The 24,395-nt window shown below is 38.4% G+C and overlaps 1 protein-coding gene across 13 annotated transcripts in view; it reads right to left on the bottom strand.

Annotated features, from left to right (window-relative positions):
* Window positions 1-24,395, bottom strand: part of LOC128685704 (acyl-coenzyme A thioesterase 1) — a 326,051-nt gene that overhangs the window by 121,822 nt on the left and 179,834 nt on the right. For all 13 annotated transcript variants that reach the window (XM_070088074.1, XM_070088077.1, XM_070088081.1 and 10 more), the window contains one exon: window positions 13,981-14,169. In XM_070088074.1, the coding sequence (XP_069944175.1) occupies window positions 13,981-14,169 (189 nt within the window). The remainder of the gene's footprint in view (window positions 1-13,980; window positions 14,170-24,395) is intronic.

Raw genomic sequence — 24,395 nt, 5'->3', positions numbered from 1 at the left:
TGTTGACCTATCCTTGGACGACTCCGATCTTGGAATAGCCACGTTGTTTTATGAGGCACACCGGCCGGAGCCTCGTAAATCAAGTGAACAGACCCCGATCAAGCCTTCCTATTCCCAGGTTGCAGGATTGCCAGATGTCTCTGTTTCCATGCCCGAGGGACTGTCCTTCCGGGAGGAACAACGAAAGGACCCTTCTTTATTATTGTTATTATAATAAAAAAAAAAAAGAAGCGCTAAGCCACAAGGACTATACAGCGACCCTTCTTTAAAATTCGCTTTTCAGGCAGCTATGGATAAATCCTTTTTGGGTCATCCGGTCAAGTATGAACTTAAGAATGATTATTTGGTCTGCACTGAGACTTGTAAGGAGATAGAGGGCCGACAATTGTATGACAGGTTAGTGGTTCCAACCAAGTTTAGACCTCAAATATTAAATATAGCTCATAATACTTCATTAGGAGGTCACTTAGAATTACAAAAACCTTGTATAGAATCACAAAAGAATTTTATTGGCCAAAATTAAAGAAAGATGTGAAGAATCATATTAGGTGTTGCCGAGAATGTCAGCAAGTAGGGAAACCTGGACATTCCATTAAACCTGCACCTCTCCAACCTATACCTGCTGATGGAGAACCTTTTGCAGATTTAATTATAGATTGTGTAGGTCCACTACCTAGGTCAAAGTCTGGAAATCAATATTTATTTACGATTATGGATAAAGTAACCAGATATCCTGAAGCAATTCCCATGTGCAGTATTAATACTAAAGCTATTCTCAAAGCTTTAACCAAATTCATTTCTTGTTTTGGCATTCCTAAAACTATTCAAAGTGATCAAAGTACTAACTTTACTGCCAAAGCATTTAGGGAAGTATTAACTAGGTTAGGGATAATCCACAACTTATCCACTGCCTATCATCCTCAGTCCCAAGGCGCCTTGGAAAGATTCCATCAGACGTTAAAAACTTTGATGAGAACTTTTTGCATGCACTTTCCTACAGACTGGGATGAATCACTACCTTTGTTGCTGTTCTCAGTACGGTGCAAGAGTCTACAGGGTATAGTCCGTTTGAGCTGATCTTTGGGCACAATGTACGAGGTCCTCTTCGGGTGCTCAAAGAAGGATGGATGGGAGAAGACGTTAGCTCAACACTCTACAACCTGTCTTCAAGGTTGCAGGTGGCACGTCAGTTAGCCAAGGCTAACCTAAAGACAGCTCAAAGTAAGATGAAACAGAAGTATGACAGAAGTGCAAAATTCCGCTCCTTCCATCCAGGAGACAAGGTGTTGGTGCAGGAACCTATACCTGGCCACACCTTGAAAGCTAGATTTATGGGACCTATGCAGATGGTAAGTAGATTATCTGATGTAAATTATGTGGTAGCTCCCATTTATAAGACCTCAAAAACTAAAATTTACCATATCAATCAATTAAAATCTTTTCATACACCAGATAAAGTCCCAGTAATGACTCTGTCCTCTACCTCTGAGGACGACTCTGATTCTTTGCACTTTATCTCTGAAATTAATATTAAACTTTCAAATTCTGTCCTCCTCAAGGATCCTAGCCCTTTAATGGAAGGACTATCTGAAACGCAAGCAACAAATTTAACTGAGCTTCTACAGTCATATCCTAATATTTTTTCGGATGTGCCGAAAAAATGCACGTTAGGTTATCATGATGTAGATGTGGGAAACCCTAAACCAATTAAACTCTCCCCCTACAGAGCTAATCCTGAAAAGCAAAGGTTACTTCAGCAGGAAGTAGAATTTTTGTTAAAGCATGGTTTAGTGGAGGAGTCATCTAGTCCATGGGCTTCACCGTGCATCCTTGTGAAGAAGGCTGATGGAGGGTTTCGTATGTGTACAAACTACCGTAAGGTGAATGAGGTCACAATTACAGATGCTTACCCTCTTCCTCATCTGGATGACGTAATTGACTTTGTGGGTAAGGCTACTTTTGTGTCCAAGTTAGATCTCCTTAAAGGTTACTATCAGGTACCTTTAACGGATAAGGCGAAGGAAATCTCTGCCTTCGTAATTCCAGGAGGTCATTATCAATACACAGTTACCCCCTTCGGAATGAAAAATTCCCCCTCTTCATTCCAGAAACTTATCCATCAGGCTATTAAAGGACTTGAAGGCACGGCAGCGTACCTAGATGATATTGTTGTGGTGTCTGATACTTGGGATCAACACCTACTTAGACTTAAGGCTCTTTTTGAGACCTTTCAGAGTTCTCATTTAACAGTTAATTTATCTAAATCTTCCTTTGGCCAGGCCACTGTCACTTTTCTAGGCCATGAAGTAGGTAGTGGTAAAGTTGCACCTAAACTTGCTAAAGTTCTTGCTATTAAAGATTATCCAGTTCCTCATGATAGGATATCTCTTCAACGTTTCCTAGGCATGATAGGATTTTACAGAAGATTCTGTAAGAATTTCTCAGATATTGTAGCCCCTCTTACCTCTCTTACCAGTCACAAAGTTCCCTTTAATTGGACCTCAGACTGTAACACTGCTTTTAATAAAGCAAAAAGATTATTGTGTACTGCACCCATTCTTTTGTCTCCAGACTTCTCCAAACCTTTTTCATTACAGGTTGATGCTTGTGAGTCTGGGGTTGGGGCAGTACTATTACAAATCGAGAATGAGGAGTTGCAGCCTGTAGCATACTTTTCACCCAAGTTCTAGCCACATCAGAGGGCTTACTCTACCATTGAAAAAGAAGCCCTCGTGCTGGTACTGGCTTTGGAGCATTTCGATGTTTATGTGGGCCAGACATCGCAGGTGGTCACAGTCTACAGTGATCACAATCCTCTAGTATATCTCCAAGCCATGAAGAACCACAACACAAGGCTCATGCGCTGGACGCTAAGACTGCAACCATACTCACTCAGAATTAAATATATTGCCGGCAAAGAAAATGTGTTGGCGGACTCTTTATCTAGAGTCTAATATTTTTATTTATTTAGGTTAGGATGTTATATTTGTGGTAACCCCTTTTCACGCTCTTTTTTTTATCCCCTGGTGTGGGCTTTTTTTTTAGTGAGGGGATGCGGGCTACCGTCTGCCTGTATCTTGGACCTATGCTAGCCTGACTGACTGCTGTCTCACTTTGAGTTTAGGGTTTGGCTTTTTGTCACGAGAAAAGCTGAGCTCTATCTAAGAGTTGGATGGTGGAGAGGAAAGGTGGTCCCATTATTTTGTGCCATGGCGGCACGGTTACCACTGGGAGGTGGCAGCCTAATCCTGAGCCTTCTCGGGGTTGGGGTGTGGCATGCAAAGAGTACGTAACCTTTATTCGGCGCATGTACACACCCTCATTTACAGGTTATCTCCCCCAACCAGCGAACCAGGTTGCTAAGAGTTGATGATGGGGCCCCGTCGTTCAACTAGTGACCAGGTTCTAGCCAATAAGAAGATGGTTTTGGCAATCGCAGAGGTTATGTGGGTACCACTCTCCTGTCTGCCCTTGTCATTTCCATTCTAGAGCTAGTTGAAGCACGGTCTGCTATCTTGTGGCTTCTATTTCTGCCTTGCTTACCGTGGAGTGCACTATACTTATCACTGTACATAGTGTACATATTGCTGTTCTAAATTGGTGAAGGATAATATGTCTAAACTTTTTCTGCTGTGTTTATTTTGCTCCCATTACACCCGGGATAACAGGCCATTTGGAATCCTGGGTTGTAATATAACATATTATGTGCTCAGTTCAAGTCTTGACTGTCTAACTACTGTAATTATCACTCTTTGCTCGTTATTCTGCCGGCTTCTGTTGCTGGGCAGTACTGTCCACGGAGCTATCACGTGATCGAGGGGGGGGTGTCCTCACCTCGCCTGAATTATTATTATTATTATAATCAAAAAGAAGCGCTAAGCCACAAGGGCTATAAAGTCCTCGCCTGAAGTATTCAGTCTGGTCTAGACTCGCTGGGTGGTTGGATGTATTCCAGACAAAGTGCCTAAATCTCCCTTATAGGCCCTTGTTGGAAGGCCGTCTCTAGCTTTCTTGTAGTTTCTGTGATACTCTGTTCACAGAACATTGTATAGACTTAGTGATTTTCGACGTTGTACTGAGGTTGTGTGTTGCATAGACACTCTAAACAACTCAGGTCCTGAGCTGTAGCTTCTGACCTAACTTGTACTGGTATCTGTGTATTATCACAGTCGGGGATTTTCTTATGCTGAACTTAGATTCAGTAGTATGGGAGTTTTGTGACTTTTGTGGAGAATCTGCTGATGGTCCCTACTTAGTGTTGTTATATTATCTCCTTGTTCCTGATTCTGTGTCGCAGTTGCTTGTTATATTGCTATTGGGCTTAGCATTCTTTTTATTGTTCAAGCAGACTGTTCTGATTGCCAGTTGGTCAAGAAGTTAGTTTATTTGAGGACTTTGTCAGTCACTTGTTTAAGTCTAGTCGAGTCGTGAGACATAGCGAACTACTTAGAGCACTTGCACACATACACACTTACTTGTACATATTTGTAATATCTTATTAAATGTTAAAGTACCAGACGGTACTTAAGAATTATAAATGTGGTATGTGCTTTCAGCACAATAATACTGTAAATGAGGGAAGTGATTATTATTTTGATTATTATTAATTTAATTTACTTTGATAATATAACTCTAGACGATACTCAATAAATTTATTAAATTTTATTTTCTCTAGTTAGTAGCCTACCAGTTGTAATCCTGAAGCACTATTGAATCATACTGAATTCTAATGGATAATTGGACAAGGATACTGACTAATTGTTACGAAAACCCAGTAACAGGCTGGATGCTAGAAGGGCAGTCCTTTCTAGTATTCACTGGAGATCTCTAAGCTTTTAGAATCACGTTTTTTGTAACACAGGGTCAGCCCCAAACCCTTCAAAATCCCTCTCTTGCACACAGCCTGGCCACAATTTTCTCCAAGTAGAGTTCCAAGTCCTGCAAGTGTCCTGGGAGTGCCTTTTCCTCTTGAGTAATGTAGGTCCTGTTTGGCATTTTCTTCCAAAACAGGCCTGTTTCATCATAACTAAACACCTGTTGGGGCTTTAACCCTTTCAGGGTCCAAGGCCCAAATCTGGAGTCACGCACCAGTGTCCAAGAATTTAAAAAAAAAAAATTTGTTATTTTTTCTTATGAAATCGTAGAGAATCTTTTTGTGAAGGTAATAAAACAAAAAGTACGAAATTTGGTGGAAAATTGACGAAATTATGCTCACGCGAATTTTGATGTGTCAGCGATATTTACGAATCGGCGATTTTGCCGACTTTGACTCCCATTTTAGGCCAATTACATTATTCCAATCAACCAAATTCTTAGTTATTTCACTAGTATTACTTCTATTCTATCGATTGAGCACAAGAAATCGCCAAGTCAACTGTTTCAACTACAAAATAAAGTGATCGAAAATTGTTAATTTGGCCAATTTAACACAAAGTTCAAAATATTCCAATTTCAAAATAGGGTCCAGAATGAACAATGTAGGCATTCCTGGTACTAAACTAACATTTCCTCTGTTCATTAGTTATGTTTTGAGGCTTTACAAATAAATTCCATTTTGATTTTTTATTCACATAATTAATTTTTATTCACACCAAAAAATAGAAGATTTACTGTTATGCAGTACTGTAATAATTGTATAAATATCATCACCATATTTGTGAATGTATATTAGACCCAACAGCTGACGTGTATTAGACGTGTGAGGTCGTTTGTTTACTCTTGAATATCGGCAAAAAATTAACATTTCCGCTACTTTGAGCTCAGTTTCAAGCCATTTCCAATGCTAAAACCAATCAAAATCATCTCTATTTCTGTAATATGTCTTCCATTCTATCAAATGAGACCAAGAAATCGCAAATACAACTATAAAAAACATACGAAAAAACACTGCAAAGTCGCTGTTTTAATCGAAAAATCATGATTTCATTTTTTTTCTCTCATTATACACAGTGTGCTGCAGGATCTGTTTTATGTGGTGCACACATACCACATAGATGTATTCTCTCATATCTAGGCCCAAATGTACCACTCACAGTTTATCAGAGTGAGCTGAGCTCATGGCGTAGATCTACGGTTTGGACCCTGAACGTAAAGCCGTAGATCTACGGGACGGACCCTGAAAGGGTTAATTGTTCAGCCTCTACATACTCCTTAAAGTCCTGCACGTATTTTTCAGCTGCTTTTTTGTCAGAACTGGCAGCCTCACCATGCCTTACCTACTGTGTATGCTACTACAATTCTTAAATCTCTCAAACCAACCTCCGCTGGCCTTAAATTCACTAACATCAGCACTATTTGGAGGCATTTTCTTAACTAAATCATCATGCAACTGCCTTGCCTTTTCACATATTACTGACTATGAAACACTGTCTCCTGATAATTGTTTCTCGTTGATCCACACCAACAACAGTCTCTCCACATCTTCGAGTATTTGCGATCTCTGTTTCGTAAGCATACTTGCACCTTTCGCAACAACAGCTTCCTTGATTACCTTTTTGTTGGTCATGATAGTAGCGATGGTTGACTGGGGTTTGTCATACAACCTGGCCAACTCGGAGACATGCACTCCACTTTCGTAGTTTGTGATGATCTCTTTCTTAAATTCGATAGTATTTCTCACCCTTTTTACCACTGGGCTGGCACTAGAAGGTTTCTTTGGGCCCAAAGTGGCTTATTTACCAGTTACAAGCAATAAAAACAATGGAAAAATACAAAATATATCACATGTACGCGTGGAATCGTCCTCCCTGGCTTGTAAACACTGGCACACTAGCTGCTAGCTGCACATGGAGTGGCCGGGCCCACTCAGGGCACACAGACACATTCGGGACAAATGTCCTTAACCGAGTTCTTTGTCGTTAGTCGAGCCAATATTGTGACGCAAAAACATGTCACTACCCGATTTTTTCATTAGCTGATGACGTCGTTACCCAGGGGTCCACTATAATTGAAAAGCCATTAATCCATTCCTGGACTCTGGAGAGACGAGAAAAAATGCTTGAATATGACGCTATTATCAACTGTACGGCTTATTTATCTATCACAATTCATCTAATATGAAATAATAAACAATATAATTAACACAGAAACATGATATATACTCTAGAATGAATAAAATAGGCCATAATATGGTGGCAGAGGCAGCGGCGGAAGCATCTACATTTTCTGTCCCAATTTAACTATAGTATCTTCCCATGTTCATACTGTCAGAGAAAATGGAGTATTTTTGAGGCTAACTGCAGTAGATCACTAGTTTTCTAAGGAAAACACTGAAACAATATATTTATAAATAAGAAATATCATATAAAAACTGTTTATATAAAGTGTATATGTACTTACACACTTGGAGCAGAGATGGTGGGGGATGTTGAGAGTTGGGGATGCTGAGGGTGGGGGATGTTGAGGGTGTGACGTATGATGTATTGCCTGGTTAAGTCCATGGAAACCATCATCTTTTTCTTCTCAGCGCTGTTCTTTGCACTTATTTTCTTAGGACCCATGATTAGAAAAAAGAAATTTGGCCATATGACTGTCAAAAAATGCAAACAAGCACGAGAGAACTGCTCCCATAGCGATGTAAACGTGTACAATGTTTTGGCATCAGTTGTGCCATCTAGTGGCAGGATTCTGAATTATTATGTACGTATTATTATTATTATTATATTAATTTAGGGAACTGGAGCACAGATCCAGTTCCCTAGATCAAGAGCCCCTCACCAGCATCAAGGAACCTTGATGCTGGTGAGGGTCTCTTGATCTAGGGAATTGGATCTGTGCTCTAGTTACCTAAATTAATAATAATAATAACACTAATAATAATAATAATAATAATAAATTATTATTATAACGAATGCCGCCAACTCAGTTCACTGTAAGAGCAGTTCTCTCATGCTTTGCTTACATTTTTGATAGTCATCTGGCAAAATTTCATTTTTCTAAGGACAGTGCTAAGAAAAAGAGAATGATTTCCATGGAATTAAAGTATGAAATCATAGATAAACAAGTGAGGTGTCCAGGTTTTGGGTTGAGGGGGAAGCAGGGGGAAGCTGACTCATAACTCAAATGTTGGCTCATAACTTAGAGCAAAAAATTGACCCAGGGACGGTTTGTATCTCAAAAAACTCGTACACTGGGACAAATGTAAGTCAAAGTTCCACTGTACAGTGGACCCCCATACTTGATTTCTGATTGTTTTCAGTATGTAAATCTTTATTTAATTTGAAAAAAAAAATTTTATTTTAATATTTTTGGGTGTCTGGAACGGATTAATTTTATTTCCATTATTTCTTATGGGGAAAATGGTTTCGAGTTTCATGAATTTCGACTTTTGGCAGGCTCTCTGGAATGGATTAATCACGAAACTCGGGGGTCCACTGTACAGTGGACCCCCGCATAACGATGGCATCACATAGCGATTTTTCCACATACCGATTACTTTTATCGCAAAATTTTTGCCGCGCATACCGATTAAAAACCCGCTTACCGATTTTCGTCCGAGACGCGTCCAATGTGCCCTCAGCCAGCCTCACATGTGCCGCCCCGTCCCATTGTTTACCAGCCAGCCTCCGCGGTAACATCCAAGCATACACTCGGAATATTTCGTATTATTACAGTATTTTCGGTGCTGTTTCTGGAAAATAAGTGACCATGGGCCCCAAGAAAGCTTCTAGTGCCAACCCTACACCTCAAAGGGTAAGAATTACTATAGAGATGAAGAAAGAGATAATTGATAAGTATGAAAGTGGAGTGCGTATAGCCGACCTAGTCAAGCTGTACAAGAAACCCCAATCAACCATCGCTACTATTGTGGGCACCAGAAAGACAATCAAGGAAGCTGTTCTTGCCAAAGGTTCAACTGTGTTTTCGAAACAAAGATCGCAAGTGATGGAAGATGTTGAGAGACTCTTATTGGTGTGGATAAATGAAAAACAGATAGCAGGAGATAGCATCTCTCAAGCGATCATATGTGAAAAGGCTAGGAAGTTGCATGAGGATTTAATTAAAAAAATGCCTGCAACTAGTGATGATGTGAGTGAATTTAAGGCCAGCAAAGGTTGGTTTGAGAGATTTAAGAAGCGTAGTGGCATCCATAGTGTGATAAGGCATGGTGAGGCTGCCAGTTCGGACCACAAAGCGGCTGAAAAATATGTGCAGGAATTCAAGGAGTACATAGAAACTGAAGGACTGAAACCTGAACAAGTGTTTAATTGTGATGAAACAGGCCTGTTCTGGAAGAAAATGCCAAGCAGGACCTACATTACTCAGGAGGAAAAGGCACTCCCAGGACATAAGCCTATGAAAGACAGGCTTACTTTGTTGATGTGTGCCAATGCTACTGGTGATTGCAAAGTGAAGCCTTTATTAGTGTATCACTCTGAAACTCCCAGAGCGTTCAGGCAAAAGAATGTCCTCAAGGATAATTTGTGTGTGCTGTGGAGGGCAAACAGTAAGGCATGGGTCACTAGGGAATTTTTCTATAACTGGTTACACCATGCATTTGCCCCCAATGTGAAAAATTACCTAACTGAAAAGAAATTAGAACTTAAGTGCCTCCTGGTGTTAGACAATGCCCCTGGTCATCCTACAGACGTGGCAGAGCGACTTTATGGGGACATGAGCTTCATTAAGGTGAAGTTTTTGCCTCCTAATACCACTCCTCTCCTGCAGCCCATGGACCAGCAGGTTATTTCCAACTTCAAGAAACAGTACACAAAAGCTCTGTTTGAAAGGTGCTTTGTAATGACCTCAGAAACTCAACTGACTCTAAGAGAGTTTTGGAGAGATCACTTTAATATCCTCAATTGTGTAAACCTTATAGGTAAGGCTTGGGAGGAAGTGACTAAGAGGACCTTGAACTCTGCTTGGAAGAAACTGTGGCCAGAATGTGTAGACAAAAGGGATTTTGAAGGGTTTGAGGCTAACCCTGAGAATCCTGTGCCAGTTGAGGAATCCATTGTGGCATTTGGAAAGTCCTTGGGGTTGGAGGTTAGTGGGGAGGATGTGGAAGAGTTGGTGGAGGAGGACAATGAAGAACTAACCACTGATGAGCTGATAGATCAACTTCAAGAGCAAGAGGCCAGACCTGAGGAAACTGGTTCAGAGGAGGGGAGAGAGAAATTGAAGAAGTTGCCTACTACAAAGATAAAGGAAATCTGTGCTAAGTGGCTTGAAGTGCAAACCTTCATGGATGAAAATCACCCTCACACAGCTATTGCAAGCCGTGCTGGTGATTATTACACTGACAATGTTGTGAAACACTTTAGGCAAGTCATAAAGGAACGAGAGGTACAGGCCACTATGGACAGATATCTTGTGCGAAAGAAGTCCAGTGACTCTGAAGCTGGCCCTAGTGGCATTAAAAAAAGAAGGGAAGTAACCCCAGAAAAGGACTTACTACCTCAAGTCCTAATGGAAGGGGATTCCCCTTCTAAACAGTAAGAAGATAATGCTCTCCCCTCCTCCCATCCCATCAATCATCACCAGATCTTCAATAAAAGTAAGTGTCATTTAATTGTGCATGCCTTTTTCAGTTTGTGTGTATTAAAATTAACATTTCATGTGGTAAAAAAAAATTTTTTTCATACTTTTGGGCGTCTTGCACGGATTAATTTTATTTCCATTATTTCTTATGGGGAAAATTCATTCGCATAACGATTATTTCGCATAACGATTAACCCTCTTGCACGGATTAAAATCGTTAACCGGGGGTCCACTGTATATTATTAGGTATGTATATATTTCTCATGGTATAGTACAGTACAGGTAGCAGATAGCTTTTTAATAATCTTTTTAGTTAATAATAGCCAGGATAGAGCAGGATAACAATCATATTAAGACCGTGAATTCACAACGGATTAGTCACGAAACTTGGGGGTCCTTTGTATTATTATTATTATATTATTATTATTATATTCCCCCCTGTGGGGGGAAGGGATGGAAGGTATTCAGGCTTAATTTAGAAAACTGGAGCACAGATAAAATTCCCTAGATCAAGAGCCTCTCACTAGCATCAAGGAACCTCCCTTGAGGGGGAAGCCCACAACCTGGATTTTGGCTCATATCCACGAGCCAAATATCGACCAAGCGATGGCTCATATCCTGAAAATCTCACATGGTGGGTGTTACGCCCCTCGTTTGTGAACCTTCTAGGTCAGGTATGATGTATATGTAATGGGCTTTTTCACTTAATATTATATTATTTCTAGCCTCATTAGTAGCTAAAATGAGGATAGAGTACTTTATAATATTATCTGGCCTTAATTTATTTAGCTGTGTAAATAGATAGGATGTTTCGACGATGTAAACTACGGGTAGAGTTGTTTATTACCCGGCTGTTGTTTAGCCACTGTCCCCTCTTAATCCGAGGTGATGTCAGTCTGAGAATTCTGTTATAGGGCAGTCCACTCTCACCTTTCGTGAGAGAAGCTCCTTGATTCCTGGATTTAACCTTCTGGTCTTACATGAGGTTCCCTAGTGACCCTCCAGCACATCGAACGGTATCAGACAGAAACGTCTCGGACGAAGTGTGTGTTGCTGTATTGGAGATGCTGGTGATTGTCCCTAGCTCTGCTAGGAGTGAGTTTAAGCAGTATTGGTTCAAAGAGGACGGCGAAAAAGTCATGGGAGACAGACTCGCCCCAAAACTCCTTTAAGTGTAGAATATTCCTAATCTCGCTTAGTATATTTTGAAAGTTGAATAAGAGTGAATTATTATTGAAGTGTTACGTTTTCTGTCTCATTTAGATTGAGATAAGCAAAGTGTTATTATATGAAGTGAAGGTGTTATGATACTAGAGCCATTCAGCACTATAACAAGACAGAATATTGTATATTATCTTTTAAGTGAACTCAAGTGTAAATTTCATGAGTACTCTGTTTTTTGGTGCGACCTTTTTAAAGTTAATATAAAACCCTTCTATGGTTTATTAAGAAACTTAATAAAAAACCGGAAAGAAACATTGTGATTGTTTACTACTGAACCCTTGAATGATTTCATTTAGAACAGGATATTCAATCCTGTTTATTTGTTGCAAGAAAGAGCTAAACAGGCTTAAGTAGTTGCCCTGTACATAACAGTGGGGCACTCATAAGCAGAGGTTCCACTGTACATTATTATAATGGGGAAGCACTAAACCCTTAGGATTATACAGCGCCTGTGAGGGGAGGGGATGGAAGGTATTCAGGCTTAATTTAGAAAACTGGAGCACAGATAAAATTCCCTAGATCAAGAGCCCCTCACCAACATCAAGGAACCTCCCTTGAGGGGGAAGCTCACAACCTGGATTTTGGCTCGTATCCAGGAGCAAAAAATCGACCGAGCAATGGCTCGTATCCTGAAAAACTCACATGGTGGGGCACTCGTAAGCAAAGGTTCCACTGTACAGTGGAACCTCTACTTATGAGTGCATCCACATGCGAGTTTTTCCACATACAAGCAGTCACTTGGTTGATTTTTTGCTTCCAGACGCAAGCAAAATTTCCAGATGCTAGCAAGCCTCAAGGGAGGTTCCCTGATGCTGGTGAGGGGCTCTTGCTCTTGATCTAAGGAATTGGATCTCAGTTGTTTGTTGAACTATCTTATTGAAACTTGGGCAATGTATAATGGAAAGATGCTTCTTAACGTACACCAAAAATGAAAGAAATCGGAAAATAAATAACAGAGTTCACTTCTCAGCCATTAGCCTCCCATTAGTGGTATATTTTTGTACATTTTTTATGGTTGTATTCTCATTTTTTTGGTTTCAATTGATAGAATGGAAGATATACTACAGAAATAATTATGATTTTGATTGCTTTCATGACAATAAGTACCTTGAAATTGAGCTCAAAGTAGCAGAAATGTTCGATTCTTTGGCGATGTTCAAATGACATCACTGTCCAATACCTGTCCAATTGGCACTGCCCCTCAACCTTCACATATTGGAAAGCTCTTCAACACGCTAACAAGAGTGGGAGCAGACATGAGGTGGCAATGGCAGACAACATGAAGCAGCAGTGGCAGACAACATGAAACAGCAGTGGCAGACCTTGTTGTACCCTATTCTATAAGTGAATTTCCAAATGCCGCCACGAGATGGCAGTCCACTCCACACACGGTGGAAGGAATTCTTGTATTTTCCTTAAGTTTCATGCAGTTACGTATTTTGCCAAATTTCTTGTTTCTAACCATGGGTCCTAAGAAAGCAAGTGCAAAGGAGAGTGCTGAGAAGAAAAAGAGGATAATTTCCATGGAATTAAAGCAGGAAATCATAGATAAACAAACTAGGTGGAGGGTTAAGGACTTGGCCAGGCAGTACCAGCCTACCACTTTACAATATGTACAATACTAAAGCAGGAGTCAGTGACAAAGTGTAGCATTAAGAGTGTAGCAATTAAGTGTAGCATTAAAAGTGTAGCAATTATAAGTCACACTGTCTGACTTCTTTGGATTATCCTAGGTTCTCAATACGTGTAGTCAGGAGCAGGAATGGCCGCTGTGGTGGCCCTATAAACCCCAATAACAACAATGGCCACTGTCACCACCACTAGCTGTAATGACATGTATTTTATTCATTCTAGTGTATATATCATGTTTCTATGTTATTAATATTAGATGAACTGTGATAGATAAATAAGCCGCAGAGTTGATATTAGGGAAATTATTGAAGTATTTTGTCATGCCTGGAATTCCACTGGAACGAATTAATTCCATTTAGATGAGGAAAATTGACTCTGCAAACGAGTAAATCCAGATGTGAGCAATGTCATGGAACGGATTAAACTCGTAAGCAGAGGTTCCACTGTATACTGGTTTTCCTACCACTGAGCTGATAAACCTCATGACAAAATAAACATTGTCTACAGTAAAATCTTGTCCTGATGGTGCTTTTTAATCATATTTATAAGCAGTCCTTCCCATACATGGAGACAAAATACACACATAAAAGAAATAATATTCCCATTTAACAATTGTAATAAACTTATTACATATGCTATACAGACCTTTACTTTTGAAATGTCAAAATCTAGACCAGGAATTGTTCTGTCATGTAAGTGTAGGCTGCTTTGAGTATTAGCACAACTTCCATTTATACAAACTGCAGCCTTCACCTCGGGGATGAACGTAGCAAGAGACAGCACCAGATCTCCGCCTTTACTCACCCCAATGCTGCCCACGTGTGGCTTTACAACCTGGTCAGAAAAAAATGAAAATGTTGAATGATGGTGAAAGTGTTTCTTTTTTGGATCACCCTGCCTCAGTGGGAGATGGCCAACGTGTTAAAAAAAAAAATTACTCCATGAATTCTGTTTGTAATCCACTATAGATATAAAAAAAAATATTGTGATTTAGCATTTTTATATAAAAATTATAAAAACAAGAAAGATAATTTTAGTTCTATGGCTGAAAAAATTCAGCAGAATGTTATCCAAGGCCATTTTTGTTTCAATAAGTTAACTCTTGAGGATATGATTATATCTTCAACTCATCCCACATTTTATTATCTCCAGTCTTCTAATTCAGGACTGTCCTTGTTTTCAGTGAAGTAAAAGATACATAATGTAACCTGATTATGCTATGTACATCAGCAATACAAAAATTTTTACTTAGAGATTAACCCTTAAACTGTCCACATGTAGATTTACGTGCACGTGTGCAGCGCTCCAAACGTAGATCAACATTTTATTTTTCATTCCTTCAAATTTGGTACAATAGGCCTGAATCGCCTAGACATGAAAGAATGGGTCTGCGCACTCAGTGTGCGCAGTATTAAAAAAATCGGGGACCACTTAGTACCTTGTGGGAGCACAAGTTCAATTGAGTGCCAGCTAGAGCAAATAGCATGGCAAACACCAGGCATTCACTGATGTCATGTCGTATTAACACTCCCATTTTAAGAGGAAAGTAAAAATAGGTTAGATAAATACACGAGTGGGTGTGGGTGGGTGAGAGTTGGACCTGACTAGCTTGTGCTACTAGGTCAGATGCCATGCTCCTTCCTTCAGTGGATGTGACCTGACTAGGTGGGTCAATTGGTCTAAGCCAGGGGGGTAACATGGACCTGCCTTGCATGGGCCAAAAGGCCTGCTGCAGTGTTCCTTCTTTCTTATGTTCTTATGTATTCGGTACACTGGCCAGCTGGCTGGCTGGCTGACTTTCGCTATCTCTGTCTGTCTATATCTCTGTCTATGTGTCTATATCTCTGTCTATGTCTCTCACATGTACACATTAGTACAGTGGAACCTCAAATATCGAACTTTCTTCGGTCCAGAAGTCTGTTCGAGTGCCTTTACCAAATGAATTTATTCCCATCAGGAATAATGTAAATTAGATTAGTCCATTTCAGACCCTTAAAAATACACTTATAAAAGAACTTACAAAAATACACTTACATAATTGGTTGTGTTGGGAGCAGTTCGATTTTTGAGGTTCCACTGTACAGTTATTATACAAGGTGTAAATTACTCAGGATAACCCAAAGTGTTATACAGTGTTTGTAGATATAAGACATAAACATGACACAAGTAATAGCAGTGTCACTTGCTCAGCAATCAGGAAGCGGCTCAAACAAAAAACCAACAGATTTGCCAGCCGCTCCCTGAGACAGAGACAAACAGATGGAAAGACAGACAGACAGACACACACACACACACACACACAGGCAGGCAGACAGACAGACATGTTTGTGTGCAACAGCAAAAACAAATAAAGCGAGGGTTCTCTGCAGCAGCTCACATTCATCAAATGTCACTGGCTGTCACCAGTTATCTCACACTTATCATAACACCATTCTTCAAGGAGTTTCATATATATACTCCAGGTACACACAGGCAGGCAGACAGACAGATAAACAGAGCTAGATAGATAAGCAGAGCTAGACAGACAGACAGACAGACAGACAGACAGACAGGCAGACAGATAGACAGACAGACATGTTTGTGTGCAAACACAAAAACAAATAAAGCAGCGCATATTCATCAAATGTCACTGGCTGTCACCAGTTATCTCGCTTGTCATAACATAATTCTTTAAGGAGTTTCATATATACTCCAGCATGTCTAAAACACTGCAAAGACCTATAAATACTTTGTATATATTTCTAGATAATAATAAATGACCCAGGCAGGTGAAAATGTTCATCTGTCGGTATGACTGTTACTAATTGAGTACTATTTCAGTACAGTAGACTGTCATTTAGCACGAGTTTATTTGGCATGATTTGGGTATTGCACGATTGAAGAATTGCAGCACAATTTTATGTAACATGTCATATAATTAATTTAACATGGTTCAGTTTGTGGGAAGGAAAAAAAAATTCTCTTTTGCTCAAGCGGCCACCTTGTTGTGGAGCAGCAGGGCAGCCCTCCCACCTTTCCCTGCCACTCCCCGACATCACCCCATCATCCTAGCGTTCGTAATTCATACGTGTCCAGTCTTTCTCTGCTACAAGGCAGCTGTCTTTGTGAATTGTGTTATGATATTTTAATTACTCTATCTTGTATCTACCAAGCAATAATGACACCCAGTAGCCACACCAGTGTTGCTGAAAGTGGCACGAAGAGGTATAAGCACTCAAGTCTTAGAATTAACAAAAAAACAAAAGTATTAGACAAGATAACCTGTAGAAATAATGAAGTTTTACTTTGTACAGAGAAAAAGAGGCAAACATGAGTTTGTGTGACTGACTTACTGAATGACTGACTGAACTTACTGAGTGACTTGACTGACTTACTGACTGACTTGACTGAATGAATGATGTACTGAGTGACTTGACTGAATGACTTGACTGACTTAGTGAATGACTTGACTGACTTACTGAGTGACTTGACTGACTTACTGAATGACTTCACTGACTTACTGAGTGACTTGACTAACTGAATGACTTAGTGACTTGACTGACTTACTCAGTGATTTGACTGACTTGCTGAGTGACTTGACTGACTTACTGAATGATTTGAATGACTTACTAAGTGACTTGACTGACTTACTGAGCAACTTACTGAATGACTTGACTGACTTACTGAGTAACTTTACTTAATGAACTGACTGACTGACTGAATGACTTAAAGTTAGACACTCCAGTACAACCATCAACTTCAGTACCAGAACCTCTACCATCCACCTCAGCCCAGTAGGACCACAACATAACTCTCCACTCTCTTCACAATCATCCACAAATACCAGTACCCACAATTTAAGGTAAGAAATACTATTATTTCTGTTACATTTGTAGTCTTAAGCAGTAAAAACAACATAATACATCACAACAATGAACTACAACCACATATTCACTTTTATTTCTGTAAGATGTGGAGGCCTAAAAAAAGTTTGGGTTTTTGTGGGCTCCTAGGAACATAACCCTATTTTTCCCATAAGTTCTTCAGTTCATCTAACATGATTTTTTTTACCTAACACGGCATTTTCAGGAGCGTAACTACCATGCTAAATGACGGTCTACTGTACATAATATTAGTGTCAGAACAAAGACTGGCTATGAAATCACAAGTATTATTATAAATTGTAATTATCAGAATATAAAAATTATATAAATTAAAATAAAAACAAGAAAAAAAGGCAAATCAGCAACACTTCTGCAAGCAGCAGGACTGGATGTTGCCATCAGGTGAGCATCCAGAGCCAACTTCACGATCTTATATCTCGGTAAGTACTGGCCGTAAATTTCTTTTTTGTCTTTTACCACACAGAAAAATTGCCCTCTTTAACCCTTTCAGGGTTTCTGACCTACTAGTACAGCTTACGCACCAAGGTTTCTGATGTACTAGTACGCCTAAATTCTAGCGCCCTCAAATCTAGCGAGAGAAAGCTGGTACCCCTACATATGAAAGAATGGGTCTATGTGGTCAGTGTGTGCAGTATAAAAAAATCCTGCAGCACACAGTGCGTAATGAGAAAAAAAAAACTTTGACCGTGTTTTTGGTTTAAAACAGGGACTTTGCACTGTATTTTCGTATGGTATTTATGATGGTATTCTAGTTATCCTGGTCTCATTTTATAGAATAGAAGACATATTACAGAAATTGAGACGATTTTGATTGGTTTTACAATGAAAAGTACCTTGAAATTGAGCTCAAAGTAGCGGAAATCTTCGATTTTTGCCAAAGTTCAAAAGTAAACAAATCATGCTACGCATCCAATACACGTCAATTGGCGAGTCTAATATTCTTTCACAAGTGTGCTGATATTATTTATACCATTTCTACACTAATGCAGTAGTCTGCATAATAGTAAATCTTCTATTTTTTGCGAGGATAAAAATTCAAAGAGGAAAGCAAAAGAATGTAAGAGGGACATGGGGACATGACTAATGAACAAAGGAAATGTTATTTTAGTGCCAGAAATGTCTTTCTTGTTTTTTCTGGACCCTATTTGGAAATTGGCATCTTTTGAAATTTGTGTGAAGTTGGCAAAATTGCTAAATTCTGACCACTTTACTGAATAGTTGAAATCGGTAAATGGGTGGTTTCTTGCACTCATTCGATAGAAAAAATGGAGTTCTAGCGAAATAGTTATGATTTTTGTCAACTAGTGCATTGGAATTGGCCAAAAATAGGGCTCAAAGTGGGCAAAATCACCGATGCGTAAATATTGTCGAGACCGCTAACTTTGCGAGAGCATAATTCTGTAAGTTTTCCATCAAATTTCATACTTTTGGTGTCATAATGATTGGAAAAAGATTCTCTATCTTTTCATAAGAAAATTTTTTTTTTTTTAAATTTGTCGACCCTGAGAACAAGTCTGGGAGAGGGCCTGTCGACCTTGAAAGGGTTAACATAATATTTTATTCAAAAATCTAGTTGTACAGGCACTCTCATTCTTATGATTACAGGCACTGATCCTGATGTAAACCTTTTATTAAATAACTTACATGAATCAAACAGCAACTGTAATTATTATACAGTAGACCAAGCAAAGACATTACTCAGAGAAACCAATAACATAACTATCTTTAATTACAATGTCAGATCCTTGAGCAAACATTACGATGATCTCACAGCATTACTCAATTTCCTTCATTCCAGTATGTCAATCATTACACTCACAGAAACCTGTCTAAAGCCTGGTACTGCAGATGTCTATGCCATTCTTGGTTACATAGCCATACACAACAGACCAGCAAGGGGGTGGAACAGCTGTATACTACTCAAATCAACTTGAATGTATCAATAAATCTTGCACAAGGGATGTGCATGGTGAATACAGTAGGGCCCCGCATTACGGCGTTCCGCTAATACGGTCATTTCAAATTATGACCAAAACTCGCTATACGGCTCCCCCCACCTGACTTTCTAATACAGTCACCGCACCCCACCCGGTTTGTTTACATTCTATGTGAGATCCGTAAGCACTAAGTCTCTCCATTATGTCTGGAAACTCCAAAATTTCAAGTGTTTTTTAAAAGTTATTTCATATTTTATATATTCTCTGATAATTATACTTATGTATACCTGTACCTAAATAAACTTACATACTGTGCTGGCGTGCAGGTACACATTAAAATCAGTAAGAGTGTCTTATGTCTCGAGACTTCATATTAGTAATGATAATAATCACCGAGTCTCATTTAAATGTCGTATATTACGTTAATATACACAATTTCATTAATCCATCTATGATATTTTTTCAAAATTATATAATAAACACATTACATATAAAGATGATAAATACAGCCCACAGTAGAATAAATAAACATAAATATGAGATGTGGTAGCGAGACGACTGGCACAAATGACGCCATATTAGAAATAATAATAATAATAATTTATTTATTTATTTATTTATTTATTACAATTTGAGCACACATACAGAGGTACAAAAAAATACAGATAAGAGCAGCATGCCAAAGCCACTTATACTATGCATAGCATTACGGGCTGGCTTAAAATTAACTTAAGATTAACTAAGCAATGATGAAATCAGTGATAAAACATTAATGTAAACAGATTACTATAAAGCACAAGTGAGTATTACAAAGACAGGTCATATGGTTGCATGCATTGTTGTACATTCAGTCGTATGGAGAATTCTGTTAGGTAGTTTATTTAAAAAAATAGTAAAGTTAGATTGGGGTTTAGGTTTAACATTTATGTGATATAATTGTGAGAAACATTTAAGATATACAATTTATAAGGTTGAGTTATTCAGTATTTATTTGGTTTTGGGTGAGTAAGTGATCTTTGAGAAGAGACTTGAATTTATAAACAGGTAGTGTTTCTTTTATATTTACAGGTAATGAATTCCAGATTTTAGGGCCTTTTATGTGCATTGAGTTTTTGCATAGCGTGAGATGGACACGAGGAACATCAAAGAGTGATCTGTGCCTTGTGTTGTGGTCATGTGTTCTGTTGAGGTTAGCAAGGAGATGTTTGAGGGGAGGGTTAATAACAGAGTTAAGTGTTCTATGTATGTAATAGGTGCAGTAATAAGTATGGATGTTTTGTATGGTGAGTAGGTTTAGTGTATTGAATATTGGTGGAGTGTACTGCCTGTAGTGAGAATTTGTTATCATTCTAACTGCAGCCTTTTGTTGGGTAATTAGTGGTCTGAGATGGTTAATTGTTGTTGAGCCCCATGCACAAATTCCATAGGTGAGATAGGGGTAAATAAGTGAGTGATATAGGGCCAGGAGGGCTGACTGTGGAGCATAGTACCGTATCTTCGATAGTATGCCTACAGTCTTGGAAATTTTTTTACAAAATTTGTTGTATATGTGTATGAAATTTGAGTCTATTATCAAGGTGGATTCCTAAGAATTTTCCCTCTGTTAGCTTTGTGATAGGTGATCCGTTTATCATTATGTTAAGAGGGACATCTGTAGCTCTGTTACCAAACTGAATGAAGTAGGTTTTGTCAATGTTTAGTGTAAGTTTGTTAGTCCTCATCCAGGTAGATATTTTCTGTAATTCGGTATTTACAGTATTGGCTAGCGTGACTGGGTTTGGGTGGGAGAAGACGTATGTAGTGTCATCTGCAAATAGTGTGGGTTTGAGTAATTGCGAAGCATTTGGTAGGTCATTTATTTATAGGAGAAAGAGAAGAGGGCCAAGGATACTTCCCTGTGAGACACCAACTGTAATTGGTTGTGCAGAAGAGTTTGCCCCATTTGCGTACACATATTGGCTTCTGTTGCTGAGGTATGACTTGAGGTAGTTGAGGGAGTGCCCTCTAATACCATAGTGTGACAATTTTACGTGGAGCAAGTCATGGTCAACTGTATCAAAAGCTTTACGTAAGTCAATGAAGATCCCCAGTGGGACTTCTTTTTTCTGCAGTGTATATATGTTCTAGCATGTGTATAATAGCATCATTAGTATTTTTATTAGGCCTGAATCCAAATTGGCAGGGGTTGAGTATGTTTTGGGAGATAAGGTAGGAGTAGATTCGTTTATGAATAAATTTTTCAAAGATTTTTGAGAGAGGGTGTAAGTTGGATATTGGCTTATAGTTATTCAACTCTGTTTGGTCTCCTCCTTTGTGGATCGGGGTGACCCTTGCTATTTTGAGTACTGTAGGGAAGGTGGAGGATTCAATGGATTTGTTAAAGAGTGTTGCAATGATTGGTGATAGCACTTGTGACACTTTTTTGTATATAAAGGGTGGTAAGGTATTTAAATCTCCTGCCTTGTTTTTTAGTGCGTTGATAATAAGGGAGACTTCATATGGGTTAGTCGGAGCTAGGAACAGTGTGTTCGGGTAGTTGCCGGTGAAGTAGTCATTTGGTGGGGTATCTGAGCTTGGGATTTTATTGGCAAGGTTTTGTCCTATAGTGGAGAAGAAATCATTGAGTCTGTTTGCTGTTTCTGTTGGTGGGAGTTGGGGTTCATCTGATTTTGCTAATTTTATTTCGCTATTTTGTGATATCTTTTTTGTTCCCAGAATTTCTGATAGGGTTTTCCAGGTCTTTTTTATATCACCTCGTAAGTTGGATAATCTGTTCTCATAATACAATTTTTTTGCCCTTCTTATCAGGCTGGTTAGGATTGACGAGTAACGTTTTGTTTGGTCTCTGGTTATGTGACCCATTCTGTACTGTTTTTCATATTGGTGCTTTGTATTTATGGATTTGAGAATGCTGGGTGTTAGCCAGGGACTGTTCAGTCTCTTAGCTGTCATCTGTTTAGTTTTTTTAGGGCAGTGCTTATTATAGAGGTATTGGGTCTTTTTTAGAAAATTTTTAATACATTCGTCAATATCTGTATAGATTTCTAGCTCAGTGTGCCAGTCAATGTTTGCTACTGCTGTTGTGAAGTTATTAATGGCTGCCTCATTGTGAAGTCTGAAGGTGACTTTAGTAGTGTCTTGGGGTAGTTTACCAAGAGTTGTTATGAGGAAAGTAGGGTAGTGGTCTGTGGTATTATCTGTAATTATGCCTGATTTTGAAGGGGATATGGTGTTGGTCCAGATGTGGTCAAGTAGGGAAACACTAGTCTCTGTAACTCTTGTAGCTTTTGTTACTGTTGGTAGCAACATACAGTTACTCATTGTGTTTGTGAATTCAGTAACGTGTGGGTCCTGGTCTTGCAGGAGATTTATATTGAAGTCACCTGAGAGTAGTAAGTGATCTTTGTTCATGCGTGCATCAGTTATCATACTTCCTAGGTTTTGACTAAATTGGCTAATGTTTGACTGTGGAACTCTGTAGATGTTTATCAATGTGAGAGGTTTTTGTAGGTATTTGGATTTGAATTTAGCTATTATATATTCCCCATGTTCATCCCTTGTGCAAGTATTAGTGATACATTCTAGTTGGTCTGAGTAGTATATGGCTGTGCCACCCCCTTGTTGGTCTGGCCTACAGTTGTGTATGGCTGTGTAACCAGGAATGGCATAGACATCTGTACTATCAGGCTTTAGCCAGCTTTCAGTTAGTGTAATGATGGACATATTGGCATGTAAGGAATTTAGTAATGCTATGAGGTCATCGTAATGCTTGCTTAAATTTATTATTATAATCAAAAAGAAGCGCTAAGCCACAAGGACTATACAGCATGCTTGCTTAAAGATCTGATATTGTAGTTAAAGATAGTTATGTTGTTATTGGCACTGAGAAGTGCCTTTGATTGTTCTGCAGTGTAGTAATTACAGTAACTGTTTGGTTCATTTAAGTCATTATATAAGAGGTTGGTATCAGGATCAATGCTTGCAATCATAAGATTTGTAGTGAATCTATAGTTAGAATTAAGTATAAAACAAAGTAAATAGTCTTAAGCTAAAAAATAGCACCTGAACTATTTAACAAATGTAAAATAATGAGCTAAGGTAGTTTTTTTTTCTTTTTTTTTTTTTAAGCTAAAATAAAGGAGACAATATAAAAGGGACTAATACAAATAAAGTGATGATCAAATAATGGAGCTTGGGAATATGATAGTAGGTAGTACTATAAAGGTAATTCTTTAAAGTTAGAATTATAGTATAAAATTATAATATAAAAGGGACTAATATAAGTTGTGGTGAACTATAAAGTGGTAATCAAATAAATGACCTTTGGAATATAATGGCAAAATTGTGAACTTATTCTACTTTAGCACCTGAGAATAGCACCTTGATTATTTTAACAATTGTGAATATATAAACTAGGGTAGTTATATAAAGCTAAAATAAAGGAGAAAATATATAAGGGACTAAAATTAAGTAATGGTAAACAAAGTTAAATGGACAGATGGTCACTATGAAATAATATTGGTTTAGGAGTAAGATCTGATTTGTAATATTAAATAATTGAGCAGTTTATTGCACAATAAAAAGTAAAAAAAAAATGAGGTAGTTGGTACTAGCTAGCAAAAGATAGTTTTGGTACTTGCAAAAAAGTAATTGGAATAATAATAATAATAATAATAATAATAATAATAATAATAATAATAATAATAATAATAATAATAATAATAATCACCAAGTCTCATTAAATGTCGTATATTACATTAGTATGCACATTTTCATTAACCCATCCATGATATTTTTTTCAAAATTATATAATAAACATGATACATAACATATAAAGATGATAAATACACCCTACAATAGAATAAATAAACATAAATATGAGATCTCGTAGCCAGATAACTTGCACAAGTAAAAAACCTTAAGACACCCATAACAATCGGTGCCATTTACCGGATACCTCACACAAACATCCCAAATTTCAGTGAGAAATTAAAGTCACTAATAACAAACAGACAAATGAATAAGCACCACCTTCTCTTAGCTGGAGACTTCAACATCAACCTTGGCTTACTAGATGATCAGCCTGTAACTGATTTCATCAACAATATGAACAACACACTTCTCATACCAACAATAACTAAACCAACCAGGCTCACTGAGACAAGTGCAACCATAATAGACCACATATGGACCAATATACTAGCCCCCCTTAAATCAGGGATAATCACAGATAGCACTA

Source organism: Cherax quadricarinatus, chromosome 23, assembly GCF_038502225.1.
Source record: "Cherax quadricarinatus isolate ZL_2023a chromosome 23, ASM3850222v1, whole genome shotgun sequence".
Classification (NCBI taxonomy): Eukaryota; Metazoa; Arthropoda; class Malacostraca; order Decapoda; family Parastacidae; genus Cherax; species Cherax quadricarinatus.
Note: the sequence above shows the minus strand (reverse complement) of the source record. Positions and strands in the feature narration are given on the sequence as shown.